The following is a 16482-nucleotide window of genomic DNA, read 5'->3' as shown; positions in this document are numbered from 1 at the left end:
AATAATAAATGTAATTTATAAGCTATAACTTTTCTGGTACAAGAATAACAAATGATCCAGTCTTTTGCTGCAGTGGTTCAGCTGAGAAGGGCACCCAGTGAGTTTGAGACTGTCAGTGTGCATGGTATATAGTGACAATCACTGAATTTAGGACCTTGTAATTTGGGGTTGTTAAGAGATTTTTAGTTTTCATTTGATGCCTATCTAACAAAATGAACTTGCTGTTTCTGCTTCAGGGTGAATAAGCAACTGTATTATTTGGGGATTTTATTTCTTTTGCTTCATACATGGAAGGAAAACTTTGTATGGTTTACTGGGTTACAGCTGTACAGTATTGCTACAGTTCTTGAAAATAAAAAGCCCAGGATCAATAATGAAAGATATACAGAATTAGGAAATGAGGATTGTTGTAGTCTCAGTGCTGCTTTGAACTTGCTACACCTAACTTAGACTGATTAGGATATATTACAGATGTTGGCTTCAACATGTCATAGAATGGTTTGGGTTGGAAGGAGCCTTCAAAGATCATCTAGTCCAACCCTTCTGCTAAGGGCAGGGACATAAGTTCACTTGCATTTCCAGCAGAGGAAGTTTCCAGGCACTCTGTGCAGGAGAGCAAAAAGCCCCTTGACCTTCATATAGGCTGTACATCTGCAAAGAGAATTGTTTCCTTTTCTTTCCTTGTTACAGGATAGGGTCTGATGTGGAACCTACCCTTCCAGGTAGGTCTGGGACACAAGCCTGTTTGATTTTTTTGCTAGCATTACTCCTGCCAGCTGGGCTTTTACATGGTTTCATAATAGGTCTGTTCTGGAGACACGTTTTACTGCCTGGGGATGATGGTGAAAGGTACACCTCCATAGACAGCAGCAAACCTAATCCTTTTTACATTCATAAGCTCCTTAGAAATAAGGGGCCACATCTACTCTACCTTGGTTTGGTCTGCCAGTCTTAAACAAGTGAATTCCAGATTGGGTTTGTATCTCCACTTTGGATTGAGTAGAAGTGCATGTGCTGTGTGATGGTCAAAGAGATTTCAAGCCTCTGTGTTTTTTCAGTTTTGTTGACTCCACTGCATTGTCTAAGCCAGCGTTCAGGTGGCTTCTTAGTCTTTCCCATGCTTCATTTTTGAGTGACATATATAAGACCCATTTCACCAGCACAGATATATGGGTTGTATTGAAGTGCTTAAACAAGGTGTGCATGGGGTAGTTGGCAGACTTAACTGTAGCAATCATCCATCCCCTCTTCAGATTGTACTGAGGATGTGTATAGCCCACTTCATAGTGGTGGCTCCACTGCTGGAAGTAAAATTATTTCTGTTTACAGAAAAATGCTGCTGAAATATTCAGTTGTAGACTTTAGTTGCTGCCTGATGTCACTGGCAGGCAGTTAATTTCCATGATGCTCACGAGGATATGAGTAGGATATGCAACTGGACTTCTCTTTTAAAAAAATCATAAAGGAGCTGCAGGCATTGGGTTGCTGGCATGAGCACTGTTGGAGTTGTGTGCAGGTGCCTCATCGCAGTGTTTTTGATAATGCCAACTGAATATAAGACTCTTTTTAATCATAGAATCAACCAGGTTAGAAAAGACCTTCAAGATCATTAAGTCCAGCTGTTGCCCCAGCACTGCCAAGGCCACCACTAAACCAAGTCACTCAGCGTTTTGTCTACATGGTTTGTGAATAATTCCAGAAACAGTGATTCCACCACTGCCCTGGGCAGCCTGTTCCAATGGCTGACCACCATTCGGGGAAGAAATTGTCCTTAATATCCGGTATAAACCACCCCTGGCGCAGCTTGAGGCTGTTTCCTCTTGTCCTATTGCTTGTTCTTTGGGAGCAGAGACCAGCCACCTCCTGGCTCCACCCTCCTTTCAGGCAGTTGTAAAGAGCAGTAAGGTCCCCCTGAGCCTTCTCTTCTGCAGACTAAACAGCCCCAGTTCCTTCAGCCGTTCCTCATCACACTTGTACTCCAGGCCCTTCACCAGCTTCGTTGCCCTTCTCTGGAGCTGCTCCAGCACCTCAATGTCTCTCTTGTAGTGAGGGGCCCAGAACTGAACACAGGATTCGAATTGCGGCCTCACCAGTGCCCAGTACAGGGGATGATCACTGTCCTGACCCTTCTGGCCACACTATTGCTGGTAGAGCCCAGGATGCCGTTGGCTGTCTTGGCTGCCTGGGCACAAGCTGGCTCATGTTCAGCTCCGTCAGTCAGCACCCTGTCTATATGCACATGTACACACACAGAGATATCATTCCCATAGTCCCTGGACTGCCCTTATAAAGGTTTGTTGAGTTCATTGAGTCCATGATGTTGGGCTATAACAACATGATTGGGTTATAACAGTCTTTTTGGGGCAGGAAACGTGGTTTGTGGTGCTGGATTGCTGAATACTGAAGCCAGTTCTGATTCCATCACCTCTGCACTTTTCTGGTTAATTCTTCATTAATCAAAGGGACATGGGTTCCAGTTCTCACATCTGGAGACAGATGCCATGAGATGCCCAGTGTCCAGTGATGGACATAGAGCCACCATAGGCATACAACCAAAGTGACAATGTATACAGTGTTATGTAGCAGTTGATATCATATAGTTTAATTTATTGGCTATTCTCACCCAAAATCAAATCCCCATAAGGCACAAATTAACTGCATTACCCACCAAGTGAATCCAGGTTCTATTGCAAAACCCCCTTAATCCTACCTCTTTGATGTTTTGATTCAAAAATCATATGCCATGACTTAACATATTGGACTGTGACTGAATTGTGACTTTGTGAGCTGAAATGCCAGAACTATATCAGCAATGCCTCAAGGCTGCCTATGGGACCCTAAAGGTCTCTAGATCAAGTGCTGTCCAGACTGATCCACTCCAAATGGTAGCAGACCCAAGTGTGCCTGTCTTCAGGCTCTCCCTGTCAGAGACCACTGTGTGCTACACAGCAGGTCTTTAGTAGTCTGCAGAGGCTTAAGAGCAGCAACGGCTTTTATTCTCTGACAGAACTGGAGGACTGCTATCCTTAGTTATTTGCAGTACCCCTTGTACTTGAAGTCTGTCTGTCCCTAGCGCCTGCGTGCTTGGTGGTTTTTGTCAGTGCTAGGAGATGTGCAAGTGCAATGGAAACTAGGCATAATGTATTCACCATGGGCTATTGCACAGTGCTTTGAAAGCCTTACTGAACAAGATTGTCCCGCGATCCTTTGCTTGGGAGAAACGTGTTCATGTTGTTTGATTCCCATTAAAGCACATAGCACCTTCTCTTGGCTTCTTGTAACCAAAGGGAGGGGGTTGGGTTTTGAGGCCACTGCTACTGTTGTGTGTCCTTGAGCTGATGTGTCTGTTCAAATAGTAGATTACTTGTGATTCACAAAAGCACATCCTTGGTTACATTTCTTGCCAGAAGCAAAAGAGGAAGAGAACAAAGGCCTCCTAGAAATATCTGAAATCAAAAGGTTTACTAGATCTTAAGTATAATATCTCTCAGCTTCTCCACCTCTGTCAAGTCTCGTGACTTTCTGCTTTCTTTTCTGTGTTGTTTCTAAGAACATACCCCCTTCTCACAAGGTAGGAGAATTGCCAGGGTAGAGCACCAAGTCCTCTATCAGCTGTGTGGTCTCAAAGAAGACTGAATGAGACCTCAAGGCCTCAGTGTCTGTTGGTTGTGTGAAAACCAGCTCCCAAAAAAGAATGTTGTCAGACTTGAAGAAGCAGGTGGAGTTGTCTTGAGCTTGGACCCTCCACATGAGACTGGAAGGCTCTCTGATTTATAGGAGGGAAGGGAGTACTACCCCACAGCTGGGCACAGTAAACCAAGTAAAACCTGTTGGTGTAAGGTTCAACAGCCAAACTGAAGGGGCTCACAAGAGGAGTACTAGAATGTATACTAGATTTGCCTCTCCTAGAGTCCAGCTTTAATGAATGTTTTCTACAATAGAACACTAGAGCTGCGTCTGGGTGCTCCTTAAGGCCTGTTTCCCAGTTCAGCTCTGTTGAAATGGAAATTCAGGCCACAGGAGCCCTGAAGCAATGGATATGGTCTCTGCTATGACTCTGCTTTGAACATGGGAAAGCACTGCTGAAGATTAAGCTATCCAGGCTTCCTCTGGCAGTGTATTGGACTAGAGTCCTAAAGTGATTATCAAATTTGTCCTTGGTTACCTAATTGAGTTTGACATCTTGCTGTTACTTTCTTTGTGTAATAAGTTTGAGGAGAAATTGCTTTACTCTTTAAACATGTTGATTAAAAATTATGACTGGCTGCAGAAGCCTTAATGAAATACTTTCAAATAACCACAGTCACTTTTCAATTGCTAATTAATGTGCTCTGAAAAGCACTTACCCACCTGTAGCCTGCATCCTCCCATTAGGCTGTGGGATAGGGATACATCAGCCTGTGATATAGTAAGGGATAGGCAGAATATCTGTATACTCACATGCGTGACTACGTGAAATAAAGGATTACACATATTGAAGTATCTGTGAACGAGAGATAACATGGAAAATATTATGGAAAAGTTGGATTTACACAGAGGCACACACATACACAGGAATGAACTCATAGTTCCCCCTTGTGCTGTGAGGAGCATTTGACTGTTGTCATCTTGTGGCAAATCCTTTAATCTGTGTTGAGAGCAGAGTCTGCTGTGAATATGACTGATATCTATGCTTATGAGGGTTGACTAGAAAAAGGCAGTGAATTACAGTATGAAGTTTATGGGACCGTACTACTAGAACTGTCACTGCAAAATGTGCAGAAATTGTTGTCACAGAACATTGTTCTGGGACAAATAATAAAATGGTCTTTGTTGTGTAACTGCATAAATGAACGATATTAAAGAATAAAAAGATAGGGATTTAATTTAGTTGGGTTTTTTTTTTGGTTTTGTTTTTTGTTTTTTTGTTTTAATCATGCTGGAAATATATTGTCAGGAGACTGACAGAATTCTGGCTACAATGGGAAAAAAAAAGACAGGTGGAACTGGCTCTTTTAAAATGCAGTTCCAGGTCTACCTGAATGATACAGGAGCCAAAGGCACTTGTGTTTGAACAGGTAGGAGCACAACCTTTTTTCATTCTAGTTTACTAAAGCAAGGGTTCCAATATCTGATTGGTTGACACTGAAATCTAATGAGTTACTTCCGTCATCTGTGGTTGCATTGCTCTATCTGTGTGTCCTGGATTTAGCAGTAGCAGTCAGTTTTTCTCCTTCTTGGTAGCTGGTGCAGCATTGTGTTTTGACTTTCAACCTGGGAACAGTGCTGGTAACACCGATGTTTTCCGTTGTTGTTAAGTAATGTTTATCCTGACCAAGGACTTTGTGAGGCTCATGCTCTGCCAGGGAGGAGGGGAAGCCAGGAGGAAGCAGAGACAGGTCACCTGACCCAGGCTAGCCAAAGAGGTATTCCATACCACAGCACGTCATGCCCGAGGTGGGGGGTAACTGGGAGTTACCCGGAAGGACACGGGGTCTTCTGGGTTGACTCGTTTTTCAGCGGGTGGTATTGTATTCTCTTCCCTTGTTATTTTCTCTTATCACTGTTGTCGTTGGTAGTAGTGGTAGTGATTTGTGTTGTACATTGGTTGCTGGACTGTTCTTGTCTCAACCCGTGTGAGTTGCATTCTTTCGATTCTCCTCCCCATCCCTCCAGGAGCGGGGAAGGGGTGGGGGGAAGGAAAGAAAGAGGGAGGAAAAGGTGGGGGGGAGTGAGTGAACGAGCTGTCCAGCTGGGTTTAAACCACGACAGTTCTTTTTGGCGCCCAACGTGGGGCATGAAGGGTTGAGATAATGACAGATCTGTCCGGATTAATAGTCACTCGTCACAGTGCTGATTTATTTGCTCTCAAAATTGTTCTTCTTGATCTCACAGTTTCAGTATATCATACCTTACTTCGAGCCGGTATTTGCTGCATCAGAGTGTTTTTCAAGTGTGGGGCTTGGGCTAAGGTTTTGTCTCATTGTACTTTATGGTAATGACTTGTAATACAGTAGAATCATTGATCATGAAACTGATCTGGCTTATGTTCCCAGTGTGGTCACCACCTTTATACTTTGGGAAGTTTATAATAGAAGTGCTTAGCAATTACACCTCTTTTTTCTCCTTCTCGGGTGGTCAACCTGTGAAGGAGACATTCTTTTACCCTCCCAGTCCTGCCCCCCCAGACCATTTACAGCATCATTTGAGAGTTTTGAAGTTTTTGAATGGCCTGTTAATGCTGTTGAGACCTGTTTGCTGATTGTGATGGGGATCACCATGTTGGCACGCATACAAGAGTGTATTTTGCCCACGACCATTTCGTCTGATTTCAAGAGTTAAGCAGAGTCAGATTTGGGTCTTGTTTGGGGTTAAACGATGATATAGGAGGACCAAGAGATTTTCCCTGAGGCTGGACAGTCATGAGTGGCAGGGTGTGTGGGATAGTATGGGCAAGTATCTAGGTCAGTGGGCCCCTCCAGTACTTCGGAATTTCATCACCGAACAACTGCAAAATCCAGAAGAATTAGTAAAACACTTAAATGAGGTGTGGTCATTCTGGCCATACCAGAGACAGACAGATCATGGCAACGTGCCGGGGCTTGACCTATGCTTACAGGGCCTGGTTCAACACTATCCAGCACCTTCAAAAGGAAAAGCATGTCGGTGGATCTGAGGGTAAAGCAACAGTCAGCACAGCTACTCCAGCTCCAGGCACAGCAGCTTCACCACCCCCAGGGACAAGTACAGTTGCTACTCAAACTTTGGCTGCAATGCACAGCGGAGCTACCCCAGTGGCAAGTACAGCAGCTGCTCAAACTTCGACTGCAACAGACAGCACGGTTACCCCAGCTCCAAGCATAGCAGCTACACCACCCCCAGCAACAAGTACAGTCGCTACTCAAACCACAGTGGTAATCATTGCAGCCAAACCAGAGGACCAATTCATACCAGTATCGGTTGCCCCTGTACGCAAGAGAAAAAACCAAAAAAGAGGAAGAAAGGTGAAGCGAGATGAAGAAACAATGAATTCACCACCTGGTCCAGAATCTGATCAGGAGTCATCATCACATGACAAAGAAGAAGAAGAAGAGGTAACTTCTCGACCTTGGACCTCAACTGAGGTACGGAATATGCAAACAGATTTTACCCGTCAACCAGAGGAGCACATCACCACCTGGTTACTCTGATGCTGGGACAATCAGGCCGATGGTCATGAACTAGAAGGTACAGAAGCCAAGCAGCTGGGGTCACTTGCTAGAGAAGGGGGAATTGACAAAGCAATTGCAAGAGAGAAAAAGTCCCTCAGTCTTTGGAGGCAGCTCTTGGCAGCTGTGAAAGAAAGGTTTCCATACAAGGACGATGTTATGAGTCATTCGGCCAAGTGGACTACTTTAGACAAAGGCATCCAGTCTCTGAGGGAATCAGCCATCGTAGAGATGCTCTATCACATCAAGCCGAATAACGGGGATATACCCATAGACCCAGATGAAGTCAAATGTACACAACCCATATGGTGAAAACTTACATGGAATGCACCGTCATCATATGCCCATTCATTGGCAACAGTGACCTGGAATGACATAGTACCACTAACAGTGGATGAAATGGTTCATAAACTCCGAGAGTTCGAAGACAATCTCACCCCTTCCATCTCAGCTGTGGAAAAACTGTCCCAGGACCTCAAACAATTGAGGGATGATCTATCTGATTTATCCAGCTCCTCACGTGTACCAACACACGTCTCAGCTATTAACAGAAGGCGTCCTATGGTTCGAGAGAGGAGATAGAGGAGGTATACGCCACAGGGTACCCTATGGTTTTACCCGCGGGATCACGGAGAAGACATGACGAAGTGGGATGGAAAACCTACTTCAGCTTTGGAGGAACAGGTGAGTGAATTGAAGAGGGGAGCAAGGGCTCCCCTGGGGAACATAAAGAAGGACTACAGAGCCCTGGGAGAGGTGGTTAGGGGTTCTGGAGCTCAGATAGTTTTTTCGTCAATTCTCCAGGATACAGGGGAGGACCCCAAAAAAGCTAGGAGAATTGGCAGGGTTAGTAAATGGTTAGAAGGGTGGTGTCATAGTCAGGGGTTTGGGTGTCTTGAACACGGGACCCAAGTTTGTAAGCCAGGTCTAGTGGGGGCTGGTGGAGCTGGTCTGATGATAAAGGGGAAGAGCAGTTTTGGTAGGAGGCTTGCCAGACTGCTCAAGGAGGCTTTAAACTAGATGTGTTGGGGGAGGGGGGCATCGTTCCATCCCAACACACCCAGTCATTTGCCAGCAGCTATAATAAATGCTCAGAGCAATGTAGATATATTCCAGCCACTCCAGCCAATGAGCTAGCTTCAGTTGGAGCTCGGCTCAGAAGCCTCTATACAAACGCCCGTAGCATGGGGAACAACCAAGAGGAATTAGAGATGTGTGCACATCTACGGTGGTATGATATCATTGGCATTGCAGAAACGTGGTGGGATGGCTCCTGTGACTGGAGTGTTGGAATGGAAGGTTACAGGCTCTTTAGAAAAGACAGGCCTGGCAGATGAGGAGGGGGAGTTGCCCTTTATGTTAGGGATAGGCTGGAGAGTACGGAACTCTGGGGACAGGTGAGCAGTCCACAGAAAGTTTGTGGGTCAAGGTTAAAGGGAATATAGCTGTGGGAGACGTTACTGTGGGGAACTGTTACAGACCGCCTGATCAAGGAGAACCTGCGGCTGAAGCACTCTATAGACAGATAGGAACAGCCTCACGCTCACAGGCCCTTGTTCTCATGGGTGACTTCAACCACCCTGACATCTGTTGCAGGGGTGGTACAGCCCGGCACAAGCAATCCAGGAGGTTCCTCAATTGTGTGGAAGACAACTTCCTTCTGCAAGTAATAGAGGAGCCGACAAGGAGAGGTGCCATGCTTGACCTCGTGCTCACCAACAGGGAAGGGCTTGTTGGAAATGTGACTCTCCAGGGCAGCCTTGGATGCAGCGATCATGAGATGGTCGAATTTGAGATCCTCAGGGCAGTGAGAAGAGCATGCAGCAAGCTCACTGACCTGGTCTTCAAAAGAGCAGACTTTGGCCTCTTCAGGAACCTGCTTAGGAATGTTCCATGGGATATAGCCCTAGAGGGCAGGGGGGCCCAAGACTCTTGCTTGATATTCAAGGATTACCTGCTACAAGCTCAGGAGTGTTGCATCCCAAGTAGAAGGAAGTGCAGCAGGAGGGCCAGGAGACCTCCTTGGATGGATAAGGAGCTCCTGAGGAAAATCAAATGAAAAAAGAGGTTTATAAAAAGTGGAAGCAAGGACGGGCGGCCTGGGAAGAGTACAGGGATGTTGTCCGGGAAACTAGGGACCAGGTTAGGAAAGCTAAGGCCCAGTTAGAATTAAACTTGGCTAGGGATATTAAGGATAACAGGAAGGGATTCTACAGGTACATAGCGAATAAAGACAGACTAGGGAGAACAGGCCCCCTCAGGAAGCTCTCAGGAGAGCTGGCTACACAGGATTTGGAGAAGGCTGAGGTTCTGAATGACTTCTTTGCCTCGGTCTTCACTGGCAAAGGCTCTGACCAAACCACCCAAGTCTTGGAAGGGAGACGCAGGGACTGTGAGAATGAAGACCCTGGGCCCACTGTAGGAGAGGATCTGGTTCGAGACCATCTTAAAAACCTGAACATGCACCAGTCCATGGGTCCTGATGAGATCCATCTGCGGGTCCAGAAGGAGCTCGCAAATGAAGTTGCTAAGCCGCTGGCCATGATATTTGAGAAATCATGGCAGTCAGGTGAAGTTCCCAATGACTGGAAAAAGGGAAATATAACCCCCATTTTCAAGAAGGGGAAAATGGATGACCCGGGGAATTACAGACCAGTCAGTGTCACCTCTGTGCCTGGTAGAATCTTGGAGAAGATTCTCCTGGAAGGCACATGAAAATCAACAAGGTGTGCTTGGTGACATCCAGCATGGCTTCACTAAGGGGAAATCCTGCCTGACCAGTGTGGTGGCCTTCTATGATGGGGCTACAGAACTGATAGACAGGGGTAGAGCAGTTGATGTCATCTGTCTGGACTTGTGTAAAGCGTTTGACACTTTCCCATATGACATCCTTGTGTCTAAATTGGAGAGACATCAATTTGATGGATGGACCACTCGGTGGATAAAGAACTGGCTAGATGGCCGCACAGAAAGTTGTGGTCAATGGCTCAATGTTTGGCTGGAGACCAGTAACGATTGGTGTCCCTCAGGGATCGATGTTGGACTGGTCTTGTTTAACATCTTTGTTGGTGACATGGACAGTGGGATTGAGTGCTCCTTCAGCAAGTTTGCTGATGACACCAAGCTCTGTGGTTCGGTTGATACGCTGGAGGGACGGAATGCCATCCAGAGGGACCTCGACATGCTTGTGAGGTGGGCTGATGCCAACCTTATGAAGTTTAACCTTGCAAAGTGCAAGGTCCTACACCTGGGTCTGAGCAATCCCAGGCACAGCTACAGGTTGGGCAAAGAAGAGATTCAGAGCAGCCCTGCGGAGAAGGACTTGGGGGTGCTGGTCAATGAGAAAATGAACATGAGCCAGCAGTGTGCACTTGCAGCCCAGAAAGCCAACAGTATCCTGGGCTGCATCAAAAGGAGCGTGACCAGCAGGTCGAAGGAGGTGATCCTGCCCCTTTATTCTGCTCTTGTGAGACCTCACCTGGAGTATTGTGTGCAGTTCTGGTGTCCTCAACGTAAAAAGGACATGGAACTGTTGGAACAAGTCCAGAGAAGGGGCATGAGGATGATCAGAGCGCTGGAGCACCTTCCGTATGAAGACAGGCTGAGAAAGTTGGGGCTGTTCAGCCTGGAGAAGAGAAGGCTGCGCGGAGACCTCATAGCAGCCTTCCAGTATCTGAAGGGGGCCTATAAGGATGCTGTGGAGGGACTCTTCATTAGAGACTGTAGTGATAGGACAAGGGGTAGCGGGTTAAAACTTAAACAAGGGAAGTTTAGATTGGATGTAAGGAGGAAATTCTTTCCTGTGAGGCTGCTGAGGCACTGGAGTGGGTTGTCTAGGGAGGTTGTGAATGGTCCATCCCCTGCAGTGTTCAAGACCAGGTTGGACGAAGCCTTGGGTGACATGGTTTAGTGTGAGGTGTCCCTGCCCATGGCAGCCTGGTTGGAACTACATGATCTTAAGGTCCTTTCCAACCCTAACTATTCTATGATTCTGTGATTTAAAGCATGCAATATATTCTTATAAAGCAGCTGTTGTGATGTTGTAAGAAAAAGTTTCTTCCGACAATAGAATTTATGAAGATGTAGTGGGATTTTTGATGGTTCTCTAAATCAGCAATTGAATAAAAGTATTTAAGTGTATTACTAGTCTGGTGTTGGCCTAAACAGTAATGGTAAGAACATCAAGGATTTTGTCACTTCCACAGAACTTAAAGATGTTTAGCTTCTTGACGAAGTGCATAACAGTGGATGGCAATTGATTATAGAGACTGGGTTCAGTAGAGTGTTCTTCACACGTACTGAATGCTGTTGCAACACTGCAGCCCTTGTTGGTAGGGGAAGAGACATGGTTTGGTGTACCATGGAGACAGTGGCTGTCAGATATAGAATGACAGTGTTGTGTATTCTGTGCTTGGGGAAAAAAAAAAAAAAAAAGGAAATGATTTTTCAAAGTAGTCACTTAACCAGGGGGGAGTGGAAGGGGGAATAGTTTTTCAGAGGAAATTTTAATTCATTGCTTTGTTGCCGTAGGTTAGCATAACGCATTATAGGTTTTGCTCAAAGTGACAGCATGTAAATGGAAGGTCATTTCAAAATGAAAAGACAGAACAACAAAACATGCTTCCTACATTGGTAGAATCTTATTTTTCTGATGTTACTGTAAAGTTGTTGCTTTTTTCCTTGTCCAGGTGACATTTCATCAAAATGAATGCAGAAAATCTGTTCTAACAAAACAGCATTTTCTTCAGCAAAATCAGTGTTCAGAAAGCTTGGCCAATTTTTCTGATAGTGAACATTAATGATCTTTCAAAACCATTAACATTTTATGGAAAAAATTTGCTAGGTTTCGTATCTACTTAATATTTCTTGAATGTTCTTGTATCTCACTTGAGGCATAAGATCAAAATAAAGCACAGTCTTATGAGCTGTCTGCAAAATTCTTTTCCCATCCTTACTGGCCTTTGAAAACAGAAGGAAACTGTGTGAGAAAGCTGTAATTCAAAGTCACTTGGTTTTATGGTTGTGTTGCAAAACATGTAAGCAAGGTGTGACTTAAGCAAGGTATATCAAGTATTGCGTCTGTGTAAACATCTGTGCTTGAGAATTATAAAGGAGTTTGGTGCAGGGATTAGCAATTAGGAATTCTCCTGTTCTGTATTTGAAATCCATGGGAATAGTTGCAGTAAGGAAAGGAAGGAGCAAATACTGTCTGTAGTGCAGAATTGTTGCAACACTTGAGAAGCCACAATGGCATTCAGAATTCACATAGTAACATTATCACATGACTTAGGTCAGGTCCCAGCATCTTCTCTCGCAAAATGTGTATGTCTCACCTCTTCAAGGCACTGGCATTTATCAGTGTTTACATATGTGAACTTGGAATTGCTGTTTAGGATCTGCTTTTTGAAAACCTTGGGCATGGCAGGTTCTAATAGTTATTGCTGTTGAAATGGATGAGAAATCAGTATTCCAAAACCAGGACTACTCACTATCAGGCATATGTTCTGCTTGTACTTGTTCAGGTAGACTCCAACAGTGCTTAGAAAGCTAAGCAGAAACTGATTTACAACCAGTTCAATTATGAAGTGTTTTCTTCATTGCAACCTGAAATTTCATCATTCTTCCTACATACTGAAATCAGAGCTTAAATCTAAAAGGTCTGGAGGAGAAGAAGAGAGAGGGGTACAACTCCTAGGTTCTTTTCAGAACAGTGTCCCTGTAATCCTAGTCACTGGTCTAGCAGCAACAGGGCTATTAAACAAGTGTAGATGCCTTCTGTCCTTGCCAGTTACTGCTGGGCACCAATTCTTTGTGAGTCCAGGCATACCAGAAGAGAATGAAGGTGACTGAAGATTACTGATAACTGAATGAAGACAACCTCACAGGTTTTCATCTGCACATAGCCAACTGACAGTTGAATTATTTGGGATGTTCCACAAAGACCGTGGCTAGCAGTTGGTTTTAACAGGAAATCTGTATGTAAATAAAATCTCCGCTTAATAGTATTTTGTGTCTAGCTTGAAATTGAGGTGGATTGTGTGTGCTCTCTTGTAAAAAAATGGCACAAACCCCACATTTTCAGTTTCAGGAAAGTTTTACTTGGGAGTTCTGACATTTTTAATCTCATAGGTTTCTCTGATTCCTTTTTTTTTAAATATATTTTTTCTTCAATAGTACATTTTTACAAATTTTTCAAACTAAAATTGTTGTTGAACTAGAAGCTCTACTTAGTGGCTGCAAATACACAAATGGTAGAAATTAGTCATAGAATCCTAGATCTGGTTCGGAATTGACCTCCGGAGATGTCAAGTCCAACCCTCTACTACAACCAGGACATGCTCATCAGGTTGTTGAGTGCTTTGTATAGGCCAGGCAAATTTGGAAAACTTGTAAGGACAGAGTCCTCCTGATCTGTCAGAGCCTGGGCCCAGGGCTGCACCACTCTCACGAGAGTGAAGTTTTTCCCTGTGTCCACTGGGAACTCAAGCTTGTTGACTCAAATTTCCATTTTCTCTGTAACTCTCCCATTTAGGCAATGGATGACTGCAGCCTGACACCCTCCATCTCACCTTTTCTTCTCCAGACTGAACAGACACAGTTCACTCAGCCTGTCCTTGTACATCATGTGCTTCCACCTCTGGAACCCATGTGTTTAGTGGCCTGGCTCTGGACTTGCTCTAATGTTGGCTTCTCTTTTTTATGGGCAGTCCTTGCACCAGTTGCACGTACAGCTGCAGCCTTATCAGTGCTATGTACAGGAAGTATTCACTTTCTTCCAGCAGCTGGCCACACTTGCTACACAGCCCAGGCTGCAGTAGGCCTTCATGGGCAGACTGTTGAATCATGTTCTGCGTCCTGTCCACCACAGTTCCTTTTCTGGCCAGCCATGCCCCAGATTGCACTGCTGCCTGAGTTTATTCTGTCCCAAGGGCAGAAGCTTTCTATTTGCGTTGGAATTCCATCAGGCTGCTATCCATAACTTCTATGTCACATTCTTTTTTTACTCATCTTCACAAACCGTGTGGCCTCCTAAAAAACTGACCTGTCATGATATAGAGGAGATGCTTTTTCTTTGTGGAATTCTGGTAACCATAGACATCATATACTTTATGACTGTGTACTACCCAGACCTAGATATAGTTGTTTCTTAGGGAAGCAACAGCTGTCTGTCATGAATACACAGCTTGTAGCAGTTCGTTTGCATATGCTTTCTTTCTGTTGCAGAAAGGGTATGTGTCCTTGCCCTTTCTGTATTGAGGTGCATGTGGTAGATTGTTCTTCAGTTCTTGCTATACTCCTGAAATAAGCATGCACCTGGGATTCCATTAATTTGTCTTTTTAAGGCATCTTGTAGCAAAGCAGATGCATAGTGAACTGAAGGAGCAGAACAAAACATCTGTCCTCGTAATAAAGTATTTAAAGACGCCACCCTTGTTTAAAAAAAAAACAAAAAACAAAAAAGAAAGCCATTATGATTCAAAGAGATCCTTTTTTTCTGCTAAGAAATTTATATTTAAAGCATGATTTTGTGTAGGGGTATAATTACAGTGTCTGTAGTAGTTTCTGCTCAACAGTCCATCAGAGAATTGTGGAATATATCTGAAAGATACGAGCTTGATAGTGCTACAAGCACTTCTGGAGGGAATGCTACCCCTGCTAAGTAGAAAATGGCAGATTTTAGAGAAGCTTCTTTTAACATGGCATGATTTGTCTTCCTGCTGTAGCTTTCTGTGTCATCTTATACTGTTTTTTGTTGCTGACAAAGACTGACTCCAGTTTTTAACATTTATATTTGTCCCTGGACACACTTGGAAGAGTCAGTGGTTTGGAGCCACAAGTTAGGGAGTGAGACATGAACTAAGCTGTAAAAACCCTCTACCTAGGCCTTATTTAACATTTTGAAGTGTAAAAGGTGCCCTTTGCTTTTGTTTTGTTCTGGCTAAACTCTATACTATTAAATAGCCTGTATGACATGCTTAAGACAGCAGACACTGAAGAGGCACTGCTGGGAAGAGATGAGGTCAGCTCTATCACTACTGTACTATATGGCAGTGGGATGCTACCCCTCAGAGTGACATTATGTCGGATGGGTTGCTTTTGCAGAAGCAGACAGGGCAGTCATTACTGTGGGAGTCTTCCCTGTATAATCATAAGCCTTCCCTCAAAGAGGCAATGCACTGTGTAGGCAGGTCATCTAGGAACTGAATGCTTCTGAATGCTGTCATGGTTTAAGCCCAGCTGTAACTTGAAACCACGCAGCCGCAGCCGCTTGCTCACTTCCCCTCTTCTTACCTTTTGCTCCTGGTGGGATGGGGAGGAGAATCAAAAGAATGTAACTCCACGGGTTGAGATAAGAACAGTCCAGTAACTAAGGTATAACACAAACCACTGCTGCTACCACCAATAATAATAATGATAAGGGAAATAACAAGGGGGAGAGAATATAAAACTAAAAAGGGAAGAAAAGAAACCAAAACAATAAGCACAAGTGATGCACAATACAATTGCTCACCACCCACCAGCCGATACCCAGCCCGACCCGAGCAGAGATCTGGGCCTTTCAGGTAACTCCCCCTGGTTTCTATATGGGGCATGACGTGCTGTGGTATGGAATACCCCTTTGGCTAGTTTGGGTCCAGTGTCCTGTCCTGTCTGCTTCCTCCTGGCTTCCCATGCCCCTCCTCACTGGCAGAGCATGAGACTGAGCAGTCCTTGATCAGGGTAAGCGCTACTGAGCAACAACTAAAACATGGGCATGTTATCAGCATTGTTCTCAGACTAAAGGTGAAACACAGCACTGCACCAGCTACAGGAAAAGAGAAAAATGACTGTTACAGCTGAACCTAGGGCAGCTGTGGAAGACACAGACTGGTTTCTGCCTGCAGAAAGGCTTCAGGATTGCAGCCTTTGCTCAGTAGAGGGCAGATGAAAGTCTTTATGCCACTGATGTTGGGAATGGGCTCATCTGCAGAAGTTTTCCCAGCTAAAACCACCAGATTCTGCACATAGCCATGCTCTGGGCAGATGCTGTGAGGCTGGAATAGGTGTTGTCTGTCCCGTGGGTAACAGGACAGAGTAGGGAAGGCCTTGCTTCACCTGAGTGAGGCTCATGGCCCGCCTGTGTGTCTAATGAAGAGAGCCTCAGCCCCCTGGCAGGCCAAGACTAATGATACCTTTTAGTCCAGAAGTAGCGATTAGCTGTAGTGAACAGTAAACAGGTAAATACTTGGGTAGGACAGGAAAGGGGATGTGATCTAGCACACCTCTGGATCATCTCTAGTCTTGCACCTGAATC

General features: G+C 44.8%; 1 protein-coding gene across 3 annotated transcripts in view; it reads left to right on the top strand.

Annotated features, from left to right (window-relative positions):
• SHB (SH2 domain containing adaptor protein B) overlaps nucleotides 1–16482 on the top strand; it is a 64660-nt gene that overhangs the window by 47375 nt on the left and 803 nt on the right. Inside the window, exons 6-7 of one of the 3 annotated variants that reach the window (XM_061478774.1) lie at nucleotides 691–722; nucleotides 1577–1704. The exons of 1 other annotated variant lie outside the window; for it this stretch is intronic. In XM_061478774.1, the coding sequence (XP_061334758.1) occupies nucleotides 691–722; nucleotides 1577–1689 (145 nt within the window). In that variant the 3' untranslated portion in view covers nucleotides 1690–1704. Of the gene's footprint in view, nucleotides 1–690; nucleotides 723–1576; nucleotides 1705–16482 lie in introns of those variants that run through there. One more of the 3 variants, XM_061478775.1, reaches the window with a different exon arrangement.

The sequence above is a fragment of the Pezoporus flaviventris genome, unplaced genomic scaffold (genome assembly GCF_033815535.1).
Source record: "Pezoporus flaviventris isolate CSIRO_AGI_PZ_B2104156 unplaced genomic scaffold, CSIRO_AGI_Pfla_v1 ptg000131l, whole genome shotgun sequence".
Lineage (NCBI taxonomy): Eukaryota > Metazoa > Chordata > Aves > Psittaciformes > Psittacidae > Pezoporus > Pezoporus flaviventris.
Note: the sequence above shows the minus strand (reverse complement) of the source record. Positions and strands in the feature narration are given on the sequence as shown.